Genomic DNA, 19,522 nt, shown 5'->3' with positions numbered 1-19,522 from the left:
CGCTAAGGAGCGCTTACAATTTTGGCTTGGCACTCGGACTTCAGTAAATGAAACCATAATTATACTTAATTATGAATGTATTAGGTACCCTTTTTAGGGTTCCGTAGTCAACTAGGAACCCTTATAGTTTCGCCATGTCTGTCTGTCCGTCCGTCCGTCCGTCCGTCCGCGGATAATCTCAGTAACCGTTAGCACTAGAAAGCTGAAATTTGGTACCAATATGTATATCAATCACGCCAACAAAGTGCAAAAATAAAAAATGGAAAAAACTGTTTTATTAGGGTACCCCCCTACATGTAAAGTGGGGGCTGATATTTTTTTTCATTCGAACCCCAACATGTGATATATTGTTGGATAGGTATTTAAAAATGAATAAGGGTTTACTAAGGTCGTTTTTTGATAATATTAATATTTTCGGAAATAATCGCTCCCGAAGGAAAAAAAAGTGCGTCCCCCCCCTCTAACTTTTGAACCATATGTTTAAAAAATATGAAAAAAATCACAAAAGTAGAACTTTATAAAGACTTTCTAGGAAAATTGTTTTGAACTTGATAGGTTCAGTGGTTTTTGAGAAAAATACGGAAAACTACGGAACCCTACACTGAGCGTGGCCCGACACGCTCTTGGCCGGTTTTTTTCACCTAAATTCTTTCTTTCAGCGAAGACTATCTTCGAAGTTACCAAAAGTTACTTAAAGTTCAATATAAAATTTCATCGCATATTTTTCAACTTTTGCCATTATTCTTCTCATGTCTAATGCACATTTCACAGAAAGTCCAAAAGGAGATAAAAATATAAAGACGCTGGGCGCAGTAACTATTTCTAACATATCATATCTTAAACTCAATTAATTGTATTACATATTTTATGATTACCTAGCCAACATCACAAACGCTTACGCTTCGTATGAGTATCGCTCTTTCTAGTCTGAATTGGCTTGTGCATCATTTGGGCGAGTGACACTATCACTGAATGACATCCTTCAGATAGTTATATAATGAATCCTCTCCACTCCATTTAAAATCATACGAATTCTTGAGTGAAACAAAACACAATATCAGCTCGATTTGCCAATCAAGCTAATTATAAAACTCAACATGGAGCGTATCAATATCTCATTAACCTAAATGAAATTAAAGCCATTCCCAGCAAAGCAATTTGAATAATGGCGGCGGAAGAGCCGGATATCCGGATGATATCGAATCTTAATCGTAGCTTAATGAAATGTAAACAGCTGTTCTAATTGTTATTACGGCAATAATGTACATATGAAGTGCGGGCCATGAAGCGAGCGGGGCAGAAAATGTTATGGGTAATAACGGTTATGTTCTCATATAGAGGGTAGTTGTGGCCCATGGCGCCTATATCTGAACATTAAACGGTAGCATATCGGTGATCTCAAATCTGGAAATTTCTTTGGAAACCTAAGTCTAGAACACAACAATAACGGAATTAGTAATGCAACAATGCGAAAAGAGATGTTGGGAGACCATTGCTTCGCTTCAAAGACTGCGCCAAGAGGAACATGGCAGCCTTTAAAATCGACTACCAAAACTGGGAGAAGCTTGCGGAGAAGCGGACGGAGTGGCGAAAGTGCGTTGGAGATGGTCGCAAGTTCGTCGATGAGACCTGGTTTGCGGCACTTGCTGATAAAAGGGAAAGAAGACACCATAGCAAAACGTCGCAATCGCTTGCAAGCTTCCCTTGTCAGCTGTGTGGCAAAATGTGTCGCTCTCGCATAGGTCTCTTTAGTCATCAAAAGCGATATCTCTCGGACATTGCACCATAAATCGTCTGAAATAGACGCTAAGGCCAGTAGTAATGCAACAAACTATAGGTAGGTAGTAACTAAAGGATCATTTAGACGGCGCGCGAACTCGCATGCAATTTCAGCCGGCGTAGCCGAATGACAATCGTCGACGCCAGAAGCCGACAGAAATGCAGTCTGGCTCTGTCGCGCCAATACGCAAGAGCGATAGAGATAGATAGCTACGAAAATATATTATCGTGAACATTTGTACATTTGGCTACGTACCTTGACCTCATGAAAATAGTGCTAAGCGCGACGGAAGAGTCATGCGCAAAAAGTGAATAAACAGAATTTTATTTTCGACAATGACAACTTTTATTGAGCAATCAAAACTTTTAGAGATGCAAAAAATGGCGTATTCAAAGCTGACAGTCTGTGGGCGTTTATGCGCTGTGTATTTATATATATTTTTATGGACAAGTTTTGATGATAATTATGTTAGCGATAGTATATAACGTCGATGAATAAAGCTAATAGTTAAGTAGATAGGACAGAAACCAGTAAATAATTAAAAAAGTAATTGTAAACTCCCAGTGAAATGTCACGATTGAAATAACGAAGCCACGAGTATGAATTCATATCAATTTCTAAGCCAGCAACATCGACGTCACATTTTTGTCTGATTTCGCTCGATATGTCTGGTATTAGCGCGCGCAGTGTCACAAGTCATGTGAAGTCCCTAAAAATGGAATTTAAACCACTTGACTTTCTATTTTAATGCATTCAATGACTGAGTTAAAAATATCGCCTATCATCATTAGCTTGCCCTTATCCATATTACTTGGGGTCGGCGCAGTAAGTCTTTTCCTTTCGTATCTCTCTATCAAACGTTACCTCATCATTCTCTTGCATTCGTTTTATATCATCTCTCTCACAGTTCCCGATCGACCAGCAGATCAAGCGCCGGAAATGGAGTTGGATTGGGCAACACTCCGAATGGGGTCCTGACCATATACCGAGGCAAGCCTTAAACTGGAACCCCCAAGAAAAAGAAAAAGTTGCCGTCCGAAGCAAACTTGGTGACGGACTTAATAGTAATCATTACTGCAGAGGCTATTGGAAATACTTGGAGTGAATTGAAGCACGAAGCTCAAGACCGATCCAGGTGGCGGCGCACTGTGGACGCCTCTGCCCCACCTAGGGGATTTAGGACATTAAGTCAAGTCAAGTCAAGTCTCTCACAGTCAATCCACCTTTTCTTCGGCTTTCCTCTCCCGCTTTCTCCTTCCACAATCATCCGTAACACTCGACTTTCATCCCTTCGCATCACATGACCGTCAATCGCCGTATAAAATATCGTCTGTATTGTCGCGGTTTTTCTGGCTCCGCCAGACCCGAGGGTTCCGATAGCGATCGGAATGTGATACGAGCTCATCGCGCTAATCAACTAATTGGGACTGGCACGTGTGACAGCCAGTATTCATTAAATATCCTAACTGGTTGAATGTTTTGGTATAGGACCTAATTAAGTAATACTACTTATACCCATATTCTTTAAGTGCACTTCTGGTAGCTACTACCCTCACTTTGTAGGCTCACTTCTATGTTAAATCTTATGGATTCAAATGAATACCAACGGCCGCCGTTAATATTCATGTTTGACATACAAAGAAAGATATAAATACAAGAAGACATTTTGTGACAATCAGCGCCACTTCTTCACGCGCTTGCCATTACTGATGGCTTCTAGGTCAAACGTTTCATTAACGATATTTATTATCCCAAAACTGCCCAGAAACAAAGTAAGCATTAGAACCATGCTGTTGATGGAAAGAAGAGTCTTGATCACCGATCTGAAAGTAGGTACTCCTAAATAAGTTTAGTACGATTATACGTAGTAGTACGATTGTAAACGAATCCCTAATTGAAAAAAAAATAGATTAAGTCTATAAAATCCCTTAAATCTCAGAGAAAATGTTCTCTCCCGACTGAATTTCAACAAAGAAAAATTATATTTCACAAAAACTTTTTACTTGCATCCCAATTTCTGCCCGTACGCTGCCCGCGCATTTTCATGTAAATGACCCGTAAAGGTGAAGCATAAAAATAAAAGCGCAATTCGCCTTAATGACTTATTTGTTTGTAGTGCAGAGGCGTTGCCGTTTGGGGGCACTTAGCCTTTATATGGGTCGTTCCGCAACTTTTAAGTGGTTATACATGAGGGTTTTTGGGTTCCGCGTGAGGAACTTGCGTCTCTTTTGAGTTATAAAAACGTACGAGTTATAATAGAAAGAAAAAGCAAAATTCAGAAAGAATACGTTTAAATATTAAAAAGACATATTAAGGTGATGTTCGGATTCCAAATGAATCTGAATCGCCTATTCTCTAATTCCTCGAATGCTGTCTGGAAACGCCACGGTAGGGTGCAGCTGCGATCGTGACTCGTTTCATAGACAATTCATTATTACTTTAACCCTTTAACGGGCAAGACTCAAAAAAATCGTGAGTTCAAACCTCATCGCCATCCTGTAGTACTAAAAATTCTCTACAAGAAAAAAATACAAAAAGATAGTCATACAGGGTGGTCTTTTTTGAGATCGGTGCCCTATAAAGGGCTAGACAAGCCATACCAAACAGTCAAATTTTCGCAATAGCTATCTATGCCATCGAATTCAGGGTATTTACGCGTTTATTAGGTCTTAATCCAAAATTGAGGGATTAAGTTACGGCAACGAAGACGCCGCAACAGTTGATCAGCTGCGGTAGACTTCTGACCGTCGCCTTAAGAATAAAAAATATTATATTTTTACACAGATTGGCTGAGTTCCACGGCAAGCTCATGAAGGTTTGAGTTCAACGCTCGGATGCTCCGTATTTTACGAACATAAAGAAGGAATTTTTTACAAACAAATAGATGGAAAACAAAATTGACAAAAATATTTGAAACAGAAGTTTGCATTGAAATGTGTACTCAAATACGAAGACGGAATAGAGGGACGGAGCTATGGAACTGCTGTAGCTTCGTCCCTTTCTCTCAACCTAAAGTGAATGGCTTTAGCACTTCATGGTAACCCCCCTGATCTTATTTACTTACATAGGTACTTGAAAGTTAACAAAATGGCTTATAATGTCAAATTAGGGGCTCTTCAAATTAACACGCGTCAGTGCAAGCTGCATACAAATAAAGCGAAATTTCGTTTTCACTACCTAATCGTATTGTTAACGCCTCATGACCGTCTCAAGTATTATCGGGGCATTTTCAGAATTTGGGTCCCCCTCCCCCAGTTAGCAAAAATTGTTAACAAAAATTAACTCACTGTCAGTTTTGTGAGAATTAAGCATAAAATCTGTCTAATAATTTACTTTTTTCACATTCTGAATATGGATTATCGCTTAAAGTTTATGTAATTAACACAGAAACAATAATTTCATTTAAATTTCAGTTTTTTTTTTTTTTTTTTTTTTTTTTTTTTTTTGAATATAAACGTTTGACCACGAATAGTAGTGATGATGCGGTCTACGGTGGATCACGCTTACCTATGAGATACCTTCATGCTTAATTACATACATATCGTCACAAAACTGAAAGTGAGTTAATTTTTGTTAACAACTTACGCTAATTGTAGGGTACCAAATTCTGAAAATGCCCATCGGGTCGTTGTATTTGAAATGGAGTTTACCTACTAATACAAACACCCGAATTAAATATTGAAAAAATAATGCCTCAAACCCGATCACAATACTGCCGACAAAAGAAAAGCAAAATATTTATACTTAGGAAAGAAAGAAAATGGAAACCTCTCAAAATGTGAAGAAAAGTAATTAAAAGTTCGTTCGTAATAAACCGGGTGGAGTAAACAAAGAGAACTTGAGACATTTTTAAGATTAAAAATGTGAAGAATATAATAAGGTAATATACGTTCAGTAACTTACATTTGTGGTTTTTGACAATTACCTTTACCGAATTTGACATGTCAATCCTTTCTTTATGTCCTTGGACAATAACAATAGTTTACTGAAACATGTTTATTTATTTCCTAATGTTCTGAGGAATAACAGTTAACAGTTATTAGGTTTTTTTTAAATGAAATTGGCAGCAAACGAGCAGACTAGTCGCCTGATGGGAAGCAGTTGTCGCCGCCCACTAGGTAGGTACCTGCAACGCTTAATATTTTGAAGTGAAGGTGACAGAAGTAGAGAGGGAATGTCTTGTGACAAATTATTGTGATAATCCTTCGTCATATTCTGAAACGATTATAAAAGTGACATCTTTGACAGAAGTAAAAACTGACATAACATTGTCTGAACAACTTTTGTACCATATTTCAAGCAAAATAAAAAAATATTTCATTTCATTTCATTTCATAAACATAAAAAACACGGTTTAAATAAATTGCCTTTTTTGTGACTAAAAACGATTTAAATATTAGACAATAAATATTACATGATTTTTTTAACATTTTTTTACTATTTGTAAAAATTTGTATTAGATCACATTACTTTTCCAACATACCTACGTTAACCACAATAGGACTAAAGTTGCATCTTAATTTCAAATCAAACGTCGGAGTATATTTTAGACTGCAAATTCTATTCTTGATTGGTCTGGTGCCAAAGTAATTTTAGAACCAAAATATTGGTATACTATATCCGAGTTTCCATTTCAATTTTGAACTGGAAAACATTGCTTTGTCTTCGAGCTATCCTTGAAAGATAATCATTTATGCAAAAGGATTTCCGCACTGGAGCAGGATTGGGATTAGATTATAAATTCAGTGGAATAAATTACGGTACCTGTAACCGCTACGGAGAATGCAGTACAAAACTAGCGTTGAGACAGCAAAATCAGTTTGAATAACGTGACACATATACATATTCTGCACACATAAATACAAGTCTGTAATCCACAGTTACACTCTGATTCTAATAGCAATGCATTCATTTACTTACTAAATTTCCGTACTGTGTGCAAGGACTACACTAAAGACTACTCAGATCGTATTGATAGACCTCAAATACAGAACACAGTTTGAGCTATTTGATGTCAGGGCTGGGATATGTCTAATATTTCTGCGTAGAAATCACAAATCTGATAATAAAGTAATAAAAGGAGATGAAATGTTTTGGACAACCCGAGTCATAAGGCTGTAGGAGATAGGAGAATAATAATAATTATATAGATAATTATAGATACAAAAGACAAGGCCCACTTACTCACAGCAAGACCTCCGGCAAACTCTGTCGATTTAAAATAATATAGTGAACTCACCAACAACTTGGAGATATCCAACTTGACTGATCATAGGGTTTGTGTTGACTTGGCACATGTAGTATCCCCTATCTTCTTGTTGCACTTGGCTTACGTGGAGGAGCCAGGTCATAGCGTTATCGTGGGAGACAGAGAAGCGCGCTAGCCTCGTGATGACGTGGCGGTGGATGGTGAGGATCATCTGCCGGTCGATGTGGATCCAGGCCACCTAGAACAAATAAATAGGTCCTAAGTTTTAGAGTGAAAGAAAAATGTTCGTGTCTCCGAGATAATAATTATGCGGTCACTTGATAGACATGCTTTCTCATAGATTGGAGTTTGTGCGGAAAATTTAAGACGCCTCTTTTCTTTCCGGAAATGTTCTAGAATTATTGTTATAAACGACAAACTGCCATATCAGGCGTAAAATGGCTTAATGTTAGGTGGAAAACATGATCCTGAATTTTCTCAAGTATGGCACGAGCAAAATGGTCGTCACGGATTTGCGTGTCAAAAAGCGAGAAGTGGCTCCGCCCACCAAGGCATAATAACAATAATGAACTTTCACCAATGTTGAACCGATTTGGGAGAACAAAAAATACAACACGTACGTTAAGTTACTGTCAAAAGTCAAGAAGAAAATAAATAATTAAAGCAAACTACAAAATGTCATGAATAATAATCAAATTCACTACCTAGAGTTCTTGTAAACCAAGCTCTCTGAAGGCATCAAGCCTAGACTGAAGGTTATTCTAGAAAACATTTTAGTATAAACGGCAAAAACAAGTACCTACTTATCTTCTTAAAAACTAACACAAAAGGCTTTAAAAACTTTCTTTCGAAGAAAAAGAAAAGTAAAGCGATTCTAATTATGTTAAATTTCTTCGTCCTTGTTTAAAGACGGGTGAAAAAAATGTTTAACTACTATTATTATGAATCAAGAACTAGTAGGTGTTTTTAGGACATCACAAATTAATTATTTTTAATTCATTCTATTTTTCACTTTGATAACGAATAACAGACTGTAAAAGTTGAATCATTATCAATCCTTAATACACCGTGTTTTTTTTTTGTTTTCCGTTAAATTCAACAAGTCGTTAGGTTCATTAACAGGAACCATCCTGTATATCAATTTCAGTTAAATTTTCAAAAAAAATTCATCATTTTCATACATAATAAATGAATTTATTAGTGTGAGAGACCCTTAAGAAGTGATTGACGGCACATGTCAAAACAAATAACATTAGGAATTGGTATAGGCTGTGACACACCTGGTGTGTCACAGCCTTTACCAATTCCTAATGTCCAACAGGTCCTGTTCAGCAATTATCTCTTTTTTTTTAATAGTTCGATAACCGCAGGAGTTAATAAGACGCTAGTTTCTTAGAGAAATTAATTGTATTTGATGTAATGAATCTTCCCGTAAAGTTAACGGAATTCAATAAAAACATGGCGTATAAGATCGTTCAATTTTACCTGCGTTTTGTAGTGCCAATCCAGATAAGAACTTAGCTGTTATCCGAAAATGTTCGAAAATGACGCAAGTTTAAAATATAATTAAATAAATAAACTATTATATTTCCATAGGTATTTAAAACATTGCCGTTTATTTTCCCAAACACGTACCATCGGAAATTGAATTCTAACCACACGATCCCTTACTACCTAACCTCTGTTAGAGTAATGACATTCTCTGCACCGGTTTTCAATTTATGGATAATTTGCGATTTGGCGCTGCCACGTCGGTTGAATATGGTTGAATGACGTTGAATCTATTATGGCTTAACGCGTCGCAGAGGCTGATTTTGAACTTACGCTTTTGGAAGATCCCTGACATTCGGCTGATACAAGCAATAGGCACTCCCACAAGTAAGAAGCAGGATGAGATGCCTTAAGAGACAACCCCTGGTTCTCATATTTAAAGTCACATACAGTTCGAACGCGATTAATTAACATCTGTATACCTGTATGTGACTTTTAACATGTGTACAAAGCGCGAGAACTTAAAGTGTTATAAACCCCTGGCTCTATTTATGATTCCCAAACGCTTTTTAGTGTTCACGGTCTAGATGGTATCAAAATATTCACTATGCAAAATGATAATACAGAATTGGCATCATAGTATAGTTGAATATGAATTGGACTCGCTCTCATGCGTGGTTTCAATCAAGTTTGTGAGATGCATATAATTATAGTCAACTAGTTTCTGACTGTGACTTTGTCTGGGTGGGGTGATGATGATGACTATTCACATAAAAAGTCTAAACTAGGCGAAATTCCTACCCTGTCAAAAATTAAATGAAATGTAGAAGTTTACCTTAGTAAACAGATTTCTATCTAGCGGAATTCAAACTATTCCAACATTTGACAGTAACTAGTCCACTCAGCAGTACTTGGAAAACGTTTAAGTTGAAGTCATTTAGCTTAATTTTGGCCTCTATACACAGGAACCTGCATCCTAAGGTAAATTTATCTCTACGGTACCCAGGGTGTCTTCAAACGCTTTGAGTGTGCAAACAACTAAATAAGCACTCAACCTTTCAACTTTAATTCGAAGAGCAAACAAAGATACTTGCTTTGACAAAGTCACAACTGCGTTAAATTCACCCGCAGGGTTAGGACCGTATCGCTGCCGCAGTGCGCCGCCGATACTGACTGCATATTTTATGTGCCCGGGTCAAGGCATCTACAATCCTTGCGTAGTCTTGCAAACTTTGGTTTCCCTTGTGGTTCAGATTGCAGTCAAACACATTTCAGCACGCTGTAATGTAACTAGTGTTTGGTGTTAAGAGTTTGAAAAAACATGAGGAAACGCTAGTACTCGTTTTAACCTCATTGTGTGATACTAGTAGGTCCTCGGTGATAACACGGTTATAATATAACGGCCCAGCCACGACATTGGTCTAAGCGCGGCAGCGGTGAGCGGCAGCCATACGTGCGAATGAAAAGTCCCATCGCTGTGTCTCGCTCCAATGTATGGCGGCCGCTCACCGCTGTCGCGCTTAGACCAATGTCGTGGCTAAGCCGTAATGCTGTTAAATATGATTAGTCTAACGAAGTTGGCAATGGTTAATCAATAAGAAACACTAAAAATTGTCAATTGAAGGAAGTAGGGCATAGGCCATAGCGAATGTTATTCCGCTTTGTGTGGTAGGGCACAGCACAGCGGATATCATCTCGCTCGAATCTAGAGCAGAGCCCAACTGGGGGAGTACCTCCGCCTTACAGAAGACCGCAGCCAAATAGCACTAGACCCTACTCATAGTGTTGTGTTCCTGCCGGTGGCTGCCAGAGTTCAACGAGGTTGCGGTGTGTTGGTGACGGAAGGACCTATGGAACTAATTTGTTCCGTCTATTTGGCCTTTGATGAGTCGTCGGCAACCCGAAACCTCCTTAGAACTTGTACACTCCTTTTTGCTGTGTACTTATTTAACATAGCAAAATAGTGTATAAGTTTCTAATGGGTTGGCTACGCGCATGTGACACTACTTGAGTTGCAGGCGTCCATAGGTTACAGTAACCGCTTTACATCAGGCGGACCGTATGCTTGTTTGCCACCGACGTAGTATAAAAAAATTGAAATAATTATATGGAAATAAATAAACATGACCTTGATTTCGCATTTGCGTGTGTCTGGTGTGCTCCAGTTCTCCATTTTGCAATATAAAAAGAACCCGGTGCTGACAGTTTGCTTAGGAATCCTAAAAATGCCCACGTTTCTAAATTTACGAGCGCATAACTCACCAGTTCCGCACTAATAGAGCATTTACCTAACATATTTTATGTCCCCGTTTAGGCAAACCACAAAGTCGATAAGATAGAAGATAGTCGATAGAGAAGATATTACTGGAAAACTTAACTGTACTGTCGTTTTACAGATTCATTTGTAACTAAGAATTATACATACATACAAATTATCACGCCTGTATCCCATAAAGGGGTAGGCAGAGCACATGAACTACTAAGTGTCAGTGCCACTTTTGGCAAAAAGAGGTTGAAAGAAATTGTGACATTGCAGTGACAGATTACCGGCCTCTCGCCTACGTCACAATTTAACCCATATGACTCATATCCCACAGTCGACTAAAACTAACGACAAATTATAATTATTAAAAAAACTACAGAGCTACTTCGCGGAACCCGTAATAGTATTAACTGTGAATTTGCCTATACGTCTGTTTGCACAGCTCCTTTTTAAAACATGATATATATAATATATTATATATTATGATAGTATTAGCGATTTTTGCGCGATGACGTATTTTTAGTCAGTCGCTTGGATAAGCCACTGCTCATACATACATAAACTGACGCTTGCGTTCTCAAAAGAGGTATACAGAGATAAAATAGCTCAAGTTTCAGTGGAACTTTTAGCAATAAAAGGGTCTTACTGTCTGAAAAAGTATCAACAGCTTCAATTGCCATAGGAACGATACTTTACCAATGATTCAGTCAACCTTATTCAAACCAGGGGCGGCTCACTCCGCGATTCTATCGCCGCGCTACAAGTACATGCAGGCGGCCGCGAGTTCGCGGCCTAATCAGGGGTGGCGCCTGTTCTCACGGAACGCACGTTCGCACTTTCTAATGTTACTTTACGTCGCGAGTTTTTTTTAAGGTTCTTATGCGATGTCCGCGTGTCCAATGGCTAATAATGCTTAGTTAAATAAATATCATGAATAAAATAAATACCATAGGACATGTTTACACAGATCTACTATTGATTAAGTCCCCCGAAAAGATTCAATAAGGCTTGTGATGTTAGAACTTAAACAAAAATATATAAATACCATATATATATACCTAGAAAGTACCCAAGACTTGAACATAATAGTATAACATTTTATCTGAGTATTACACCGTGTCCAATAAGTTTGAATACAGCACAAATAGCCAATAAAACAAAATGAACAAATAGTTACTACATTATTATTATATTTTATGAATGGCACTCTTATTTACTACATTCACAACAAATGTTTTGGAATAACTCCAGCATTAACTTGTTTACGCTTCTCAAACGGATCACACGCGGCACGCACCATTTTCTTCATATTTCATCCCAAATACTCTCGATAACCTTTTTGAAATGATCTAGGTTTATGATTTTATAAAAATTTAGTCTTCAAAGCATGTATGATCATACAAAATAGTCTAATACGCCTAAACCTGGAGGCCTGGGTGACCACTCATGTTTCGGATAAAAAACTGCCAAATTAGTCTGAAACTACGCTAGAATACCATTTGGCGAATGTGCTGGAGGTGCGTCTTGTTGGGACACATGATACTCATTCCCAAGCATCCTTTTTAACTTTAAGGCATTTTTTTCTCCAAAACCTTGGTTTTAAAGAAAAAAAACGTTGATTTTAACGCTTTTATCTGTAAGTACTGAAGGTAGTTTACCTCGCTTACATACTGCATCCCACACCTGGGCCGATGGTGAGCTCTGGAACCTAGGCACATTTTTCTAGTTGCCCGGAACGTTATCTATCCTCGGTACCCATAATAGTTTATTTTGGACACGTGGCGTCTGTTTTATCACATACAGATTCTCCTTATAAAAAATAACTCGTCACCTGCGTGCCGAGCAAGTATTTTGTTGGCACTTTACCTCTTTGTTTTTCTTAGACACTTCGGAAATTTCATGTACTTTGTGCTTGTATTTTATTAAGAGGAATATACTCTTTAGTTTAAATAAGAATTTGATGGCTTGTGATCCCTATATCTTTAGAACTGAGGTAAAATGTGAGTATTCGGACTTATTGGACACGGTGTAAATCGTTTTAATCAGTAGGCAACCCTATCGCCGGGCGCCTCGCACGTGCGGCTCGTTTCTTTGTTAGAATTTTGTAGGTATTTAAAAAGGCGGCATGTCGTAAACATCAAAGCAGTGGGCCTTCTGTACTTGTACTATTATATATTCTGTGTTCAAACGTTAATCTCTGTTACAATGTTAGATATATTTTTACTATTATTTTGTTGTAGAAAAGTTTGTAATGACCGAGATGCGCTCCAATTTAGCGGCTTCATATTCCTGAACGTTCACTCAGTTTGAGGTAGCAAAAGAAACCTTCAATAACGTAATGATGTAAAGTTACGATGAACTGGGCAATAACTCGGCGAGCTCCGCAGTAATTTAGCTTCTCGACTCTTGAGCAGAGATAATTCGCGGGTAGGGATTGTTAATAAAGTTTACTTTGTTGAATGTTACAGGTATCGCAAAAGTGGGTTAAAATCATTACGGTATTTCTTTTTTGTTATTTAATCAACAAATGAATTTATTTTTTATGCATACAGAACTATATAGGTGTCTTAACCGTAAGTATCGTGATGCCATTGTGTTATGTTTCGTAAAAAATCCTAACTAACAAATCGTTTTGGCCAGTTTGAATAAAGGAGCCGATTTGATCAATAGTCAAATCTATCACGTATAATATTTCCCCGTACAGATCATATATATCCTAGCCAACCGTCATGCGGCCTCAGTCCCCAACGCAGCGGAATCCGGCAGTTGCCCAGGCATGCGAATAGAACGGACATTCCGAATGCAAATTATCATTTGCTGCTTGCATTGTACCTAATTGCTCTACTGAATTTTGCCGAAATATTGTAACTGTATTTTGGATATATGAATACGAGTACCAGTGTTATTTCGACTAAAATCTATCGCGCGTTAATGGTAATGAGCGTAAAACATAACGTAATGTGTTAACGATATATGCATTGCTGATACACATACATATGTACCCGTGAGTGAATTTTATACGACTAAAAATTGATATAACTAATGGAGGGTTGTGTTAGTTTGAACCAAAAATAGAATAGTTTCAAGTTGGAGAGCACAAACAAAACTAAACCAAACAATTTCGGTCCCTCGTTTTACAGACCACAAATCGTCAAACCAAGTGCGCAAATAGCACATCAGACTATTTGCCCCATCGTCTTTGTTTGCTCTCCTACTTAAGCACTTACGCCAATATTTACAATCTCGAATCAAAATGTCTATCATTAAAATCCGGCAACGTAAACTTTGTAATACCATACTTAATCAAAGTAAACGGCACGTGAACAAACACGAAAGAAGCATAACTCCTAGCAAGTGAAAAGTTGCTTCTTGCGGAGTAGCAAAACCGAGTTAAGCCTCTTTGCCCTTTTTATGCCCACATACTCACCAGGCGTGTTCACAGCGCTTATCGAAGGCGCCTCATGTAATCCATTGTAGAGTACGATCATGAGATAATCATATTTAAGGGAATGTTATGTCATGAGACGTCTTTTTATAGGCTGCTAATTAATAAAAAAGAGATGCATCATGCAAAATGTTGCTGCTTTACTCTCTACTAGACTAGAATAAATAATATTGGAGCAAAGTGGAATCACGGTACTTTAGATCTATTTAGTATGTACCCGTTTTATGATTATAACGAGTACTTAAATTATCACGTAAAGGATAGTACGTAGCTTATTTAAAGTTTATACTTTATCATTAAATTGATTGTAATTATTAACGATATATTTAAATATATTATGTTTTGTATTATAACGTGTAAATCGGCTTTACCAATAAATAACTTATGACTTATGACTTATGACTTATGCCTACGATAGTACTCTTTATTATACTGTGCTATTGGCAAGATATAAGGATAATAGATATATCAGAGTAAAAGATATTTACCTACATAATATATCAAACAAATACTTATAGTGTCTTCGTCATAATAATATTCTTTCATGTCAATCGTTACGTCATGTCGGATTCTGCTCATAATCAATACTAGGATGTTAATAACAATTGGATAACAGCTGTGTAATTATTTATAGGTTACTGCAGTCTTGTTCCAAATGTACCACAATGTCCACAATACACAAATACATATTTACTCACGCATGTATACCCAAAAAAGGTACACAGAGCACACATATCATCGTCCTTGCGTTATCCCAAAGTGGCGTAGGCACTAGTTTGTTTAAAGCGACTGCCATCTAGTCCGGTTCCCTTACGATGTTTTCCTTCACCGAAAAGCGACTGGCAAATTTCAAATGACATTTCGCACATAATTTACGAAAACCCATGGACACCCGAAACACCAGAAGTGTTGGAGATCGACCTTTAAGATGGATATACGCTCTTTTCTTGAAAGTTTGAAGGTTGTTAGTTCGACCTTATTATTTATATAATTATGTATGTTTTAATCCATTTGAATCAAAACTGCCTGTGTGACGGGTTAAGAATTTCACCACCCCCTTTTTTCCCGTGGGTGTCGTACAAGGCGACTATGGGATATGGGTTAAATTGTGGCGTAGGCGAGAGGCTGGCAATGGCAACCTGTCACTGCAATGTCACAGTTTCGTTTTTTTCAACTCCTTATTTGCCAAAAGTGGCACTGAAGCTTTAGTAGTTCCATGTGCTCTGCCTACCCCTTTATGGGATACAGGCGTGATTGTATGTATGTATGTATGAATCAAAACTCGCTGACCGTCGGGAATGGCAGCGCAATTTTAAACTACACGCCTCGCTTAGCGACGCGTCTATGACAAGTTTGTTTAAATGTTTGCGAACTTGACAAAAACTAGTCGAATGCTGCAATGAAAAGTTTACGGGGCGGCGACAACGCTTAATGTTTGTCGTAAAAACGAGCCGAGTTCGCACCGCCGTCGCAAAAACGCAGTAAAAATTTACTTTGCTACAAAGGTTATAAAATTTGCACGCTGTAAACACTACGTTTGGGATTTCAACGAATAGCCTACGACTTTGTAGTGCAAGTTGGAATGATATTTAGCGATGTTATTTTAATGTTACAGAGTACGGACTACTTCGGAAATTTAGTAGGTGCCTACGGTCATTTGATTACGGTGAAGAAAATCATTAAAGTATTTTTATGGGCGTTTAGCCAGTAAAATCAGAAGGAACTAAAAGGTATAGGTACAGAAAGCATTACTCCAAGCGTTTAAAACGCTTTGACTTCGATAGCAGCATTTTTAACCATCCGAATCCCGTTTTCTCTATTTCTGGCAAATATCCGCAACTTGACAAAATGTCAAATAACTGTTATAGCAGCAAGCCGCAAGCATAAAATAGCAGGCCGTCCCTATCGCACTATTTGTAAGTAAACCAATTGGAACCTTAGCCCACGGTAGAACTATGTCATAGTGACGTTATAAATCAGATTGTAAGAAATCTATTACTGCTTATTATTTTGACATGGTTGTAGAGTGGCCTAGGGTTCCAATTGGTTGACTGTACGTCAAATAGCAGCAGACACAACAATTATAACCTCAAATTTACACATCGCTGTAACATTATTATTCCTGCCACGGTATTTGGTAATTATTAGTCAAACTTAACTAAACAAAAACGCACAACCGTATTTGTACTAGAGATGGGCCGAATATTCGGTAAATATTCGGTATTCGGCATATTCGGCAAGTTTTTAATTGTTCGTATTCCGCCGAATAATTCGGTTGCATTGCCGAATATTTACCGAATAAACAAAGTAAATAAGTAATGAAGATGTTACGTATTCCATAGGATAATAAGCTCCTATTTTAGTAGGTTTATAAGGAACTGCTAAAACCAGAGAAGCCTATGCGACAAAATATAAATACAATTGTTTTGTAAAAAAGTTAAAAAACCGTAGTTCATATGGAACCATTATCAATCATTTAATCGTTTTGATGAACATCCCCTTTAAACATATGGCTTAACCGAATATTCGGCCGAATGTTCGGTTCGGTAAGAGCTGAACCGAATGTTCGGCCGAATATTCGTATTCTGCAAAGTCCATATTCGGCCCATCTCTAATTTGTAAATTTTTCAATAACCATGTCAAGTTATTCTAATATAAAATAAAATACATTTCGAACAATTTTAAACACAGTGTTGCTAGCCCACGATTTTAAAATTTGCCGCCTTTTATTAGTGCCAAGATTTGGCTGACTGTCTATATTACGTATTTCGCGAACATGCCCTCGACCATTCGAGCTGGACCACGGTAGGACACCTTAAGGGTCGTAAATCTTATGGACTTAATTATAACTTAGTTCATCTACAATTTCGTGGTGTGAAATCGAATTTGCGAACTAGATATCTTCTTGATCTAGGTACTTATTAGCTAAGCTTCTTAGAGTAAGTTTATTAGCAGTTTGATTATATCGCAATTTGAATTGATTTTGATTTGTTGATTTAATGTCACAATTTGGATTTCTTTCAACCCCTTTTTGATTAGTACTGAAACTTAGTAGTTTAGGTGCTCTGCCTACCCCTTTATGGGATACAGCCGTGATTATATGTATGTTATATATGATTATATGCAATCTTGATTAGTAGCGGTAACTTAATGCAGGTACAGTCGACATCTGAAAGTCACCATAAGGCCGATAGTCCACTATCATAGAGGTATATCTTATCATATATATGACCATAGGTGTATAAGCCGCCCTTTTTCTCCATCGTTAAGAAAAAGGACGGCATGTTGTCTATAATCATATTTCTATGACAGTGTAATATCGGCCTAACACATTCAGGGTAGTTCCAAGGCTAATTATGTGACCAGCTACCAGTCTGATCTAAGGTGGTGCCCCTAACCGTGCCGTTGGTCCTTGGTTCGAATCCCGGTAAGGGAATTTTATTTGCGCGAGAAGCATAATTATTTGTTCCTGAGCTTGATTTCTATGTGTTTAAGTATTTTAAAGTTATCTGAGCATTGTGGTCTCACAACCCAATTTTGATGAACTTATAAACTCCTGTGTCTCTTAGTCATTCTGTGCAAGAATTAATATTTATTATGTATTCGGTAAATATGTATGTGTGTTTGTGTTGTTTTTCTCTATATTTTTGTTCTTGCACTGCCTGTTATCTTTTGTTTCTGTTCCGTTTTACCAGTTACCCTAAGGTTGTCTGAAAAGATTGCTTTTTAGCGATAAGACTGCCTGTTGTTACCTAGTTATACTCTCACTCAACATTCTGTATATTTTTATATGTAAAATGGTGCAATAAAAATATTTACTTACTTATTTTCCACTCTGTAAATTTACTGAGATTTTATTAATCTAAGTACTGCCAAATTGAGCCGCCGAACTCAACACCAATGAATTATATTCCATGAATTGTTAATCTACACTTTGATGTTACTAACCTTCCTATTTAAAGACGCAAAGGTCAAAATGTTTAAACGATTTGAAAAGGAAAACATAAAATTGAGAGAAACGCAATAAACCAGTCAAAACTGAAGTTATTGTTATCAGCTCTTGATTGTTCATAATTTTTGTGTTTTGCAATTCATCGCTTTAAAAAGTTTATACGACTAGAGTAGGTACATGTTTATAATATCTTACAAAGTGAACGGTAAAGTTTTTGTCATCGCTTTAAAAAGTTTATACATCAGATCTTACAAAGTGCCTGACATCAGAGCCCAGAAAGCATAAAGCACAAATTAATTATATATTTTTTTAAATATATTGTACCTACATAACAAATGATTTAAGAAAAATAAGACGCGGCGCGCTTTACTCCGTTATACTTATTGTCATAACATTTTTTTTTATTTATTATTTAATATTTTGTCGTTCATGATGAGAAAATAAATAGAATTATGACATGTTTTTAGAGTGTAATTTCTATCCTAAAATAAAGTAATCTAAATCAAATAGTAAAATCGTGCTTAGTATTACGCCGTGGCTTGCGTGGGCGACGGTCGCGCGATGGTCGCGCGACGGCGATGCGACACATACGAAATCAAACCTTATCGATATGGAAGTATGAGACGCGACGTCACCCACGCAAGACACGGCGTTATTGAAAATATGTCTCAAGAAAGTTTAAATGACTCGATTTTTCACCACTCGAAATTTGAAGATTGAAATGACGCAAACTTTATTTAAATTGTCGTAACCATCTGTAGGCCGATATCACTTAGCAAAAAGGAACGTAATCCGGTTACCTACACTGTAAATCTCGCTCGGGCCGCTGAGGCAAATTTGATAACGGGTCGGGTCACCCCGGACCCTTGGCGCTTATAACGCTATCTTTATTTCCTTCGCAATTGATTTCGAATTATGCTTAACTTCTTTATAATGTTGGTTTTTGGGTTTGACAAATAAAGTGAGGAATGACTGTGATTCAGGTTGGTTATTCAAATAAAGGTTGTAAACAAAGTTTGTAAACAACCCCTTCTAGTATACATACATAATGTTGAGTAAACTATTAATAAATACTATATTATTAAATAAGACAGACTCTCGCGTATTTTAAATCGATGCTTAAAACTCATTGAGTAAGTATTACTTCGTATAGAGGAGCTATAGCAAACAACGAACGTGTCACAGCCTGTAAGCTGAAGGCGGGGCGAGGGGGCGGGGTGTGAACCAATGGCCTGCTTCCGTAACGTCGCAAGCGCTACGATTTTACTCGGCGCTTACGACCTTTCGGTCGCGATGATGAGCCCTGCATAGAGTGCATAGATTAGAAGTCGTAGTATAGAAGTGACATGGGTTTACATGGGCAGTTTTTTAATTTATGACTC

The 19,522-nt window shown here is 37.4% G+C and overlaps 1 protein-coding gene across 3 annotated transcripts in view; it reads right to left on the bottom strand.

Annotated features, from left to right (window-relative positions):
• The window catches only part of LOC125226255 (lachesin-like), a 220,190-nt gene that overhangs the window by 58,425 nt on the left and 142,243 nt on the right, over positions 1–19,522 (bottom strand). For all 3 annotated transcript variants that reach the window (XM_048130182.1, XM_048130181.1, XM_048130183.1), the window contains exon 4: positions 7,020–7,227. In XM_048130182.1, coding sequence (XP_047986139.1) covers positions 7,020–7,227 — 208 coding nt within the window. The remainder of the gene's footprint in view (positions 1–7,019; positions 7,228–19,522) is intronic.

The sequence above is a fragment of the Leguminivora glycinivorella genome, chromosome 5 (genome assembly GCF_023078275.1).
Source record: "Leguminivora glycinivorella isolate SPB_JAAS2020 chromosome 5, LegGlyc_1.1, whole genome shotgun sequence".
NCBI lineage: Eukaryota > Metazoa > Arthropoda > Insecta > Lepidoptera > Tortricidae > Leguminivora > Leguminivora glycinivorella.
This window is presented reverse-complemented; position numbering and strand designations above follow the sequence as displayed.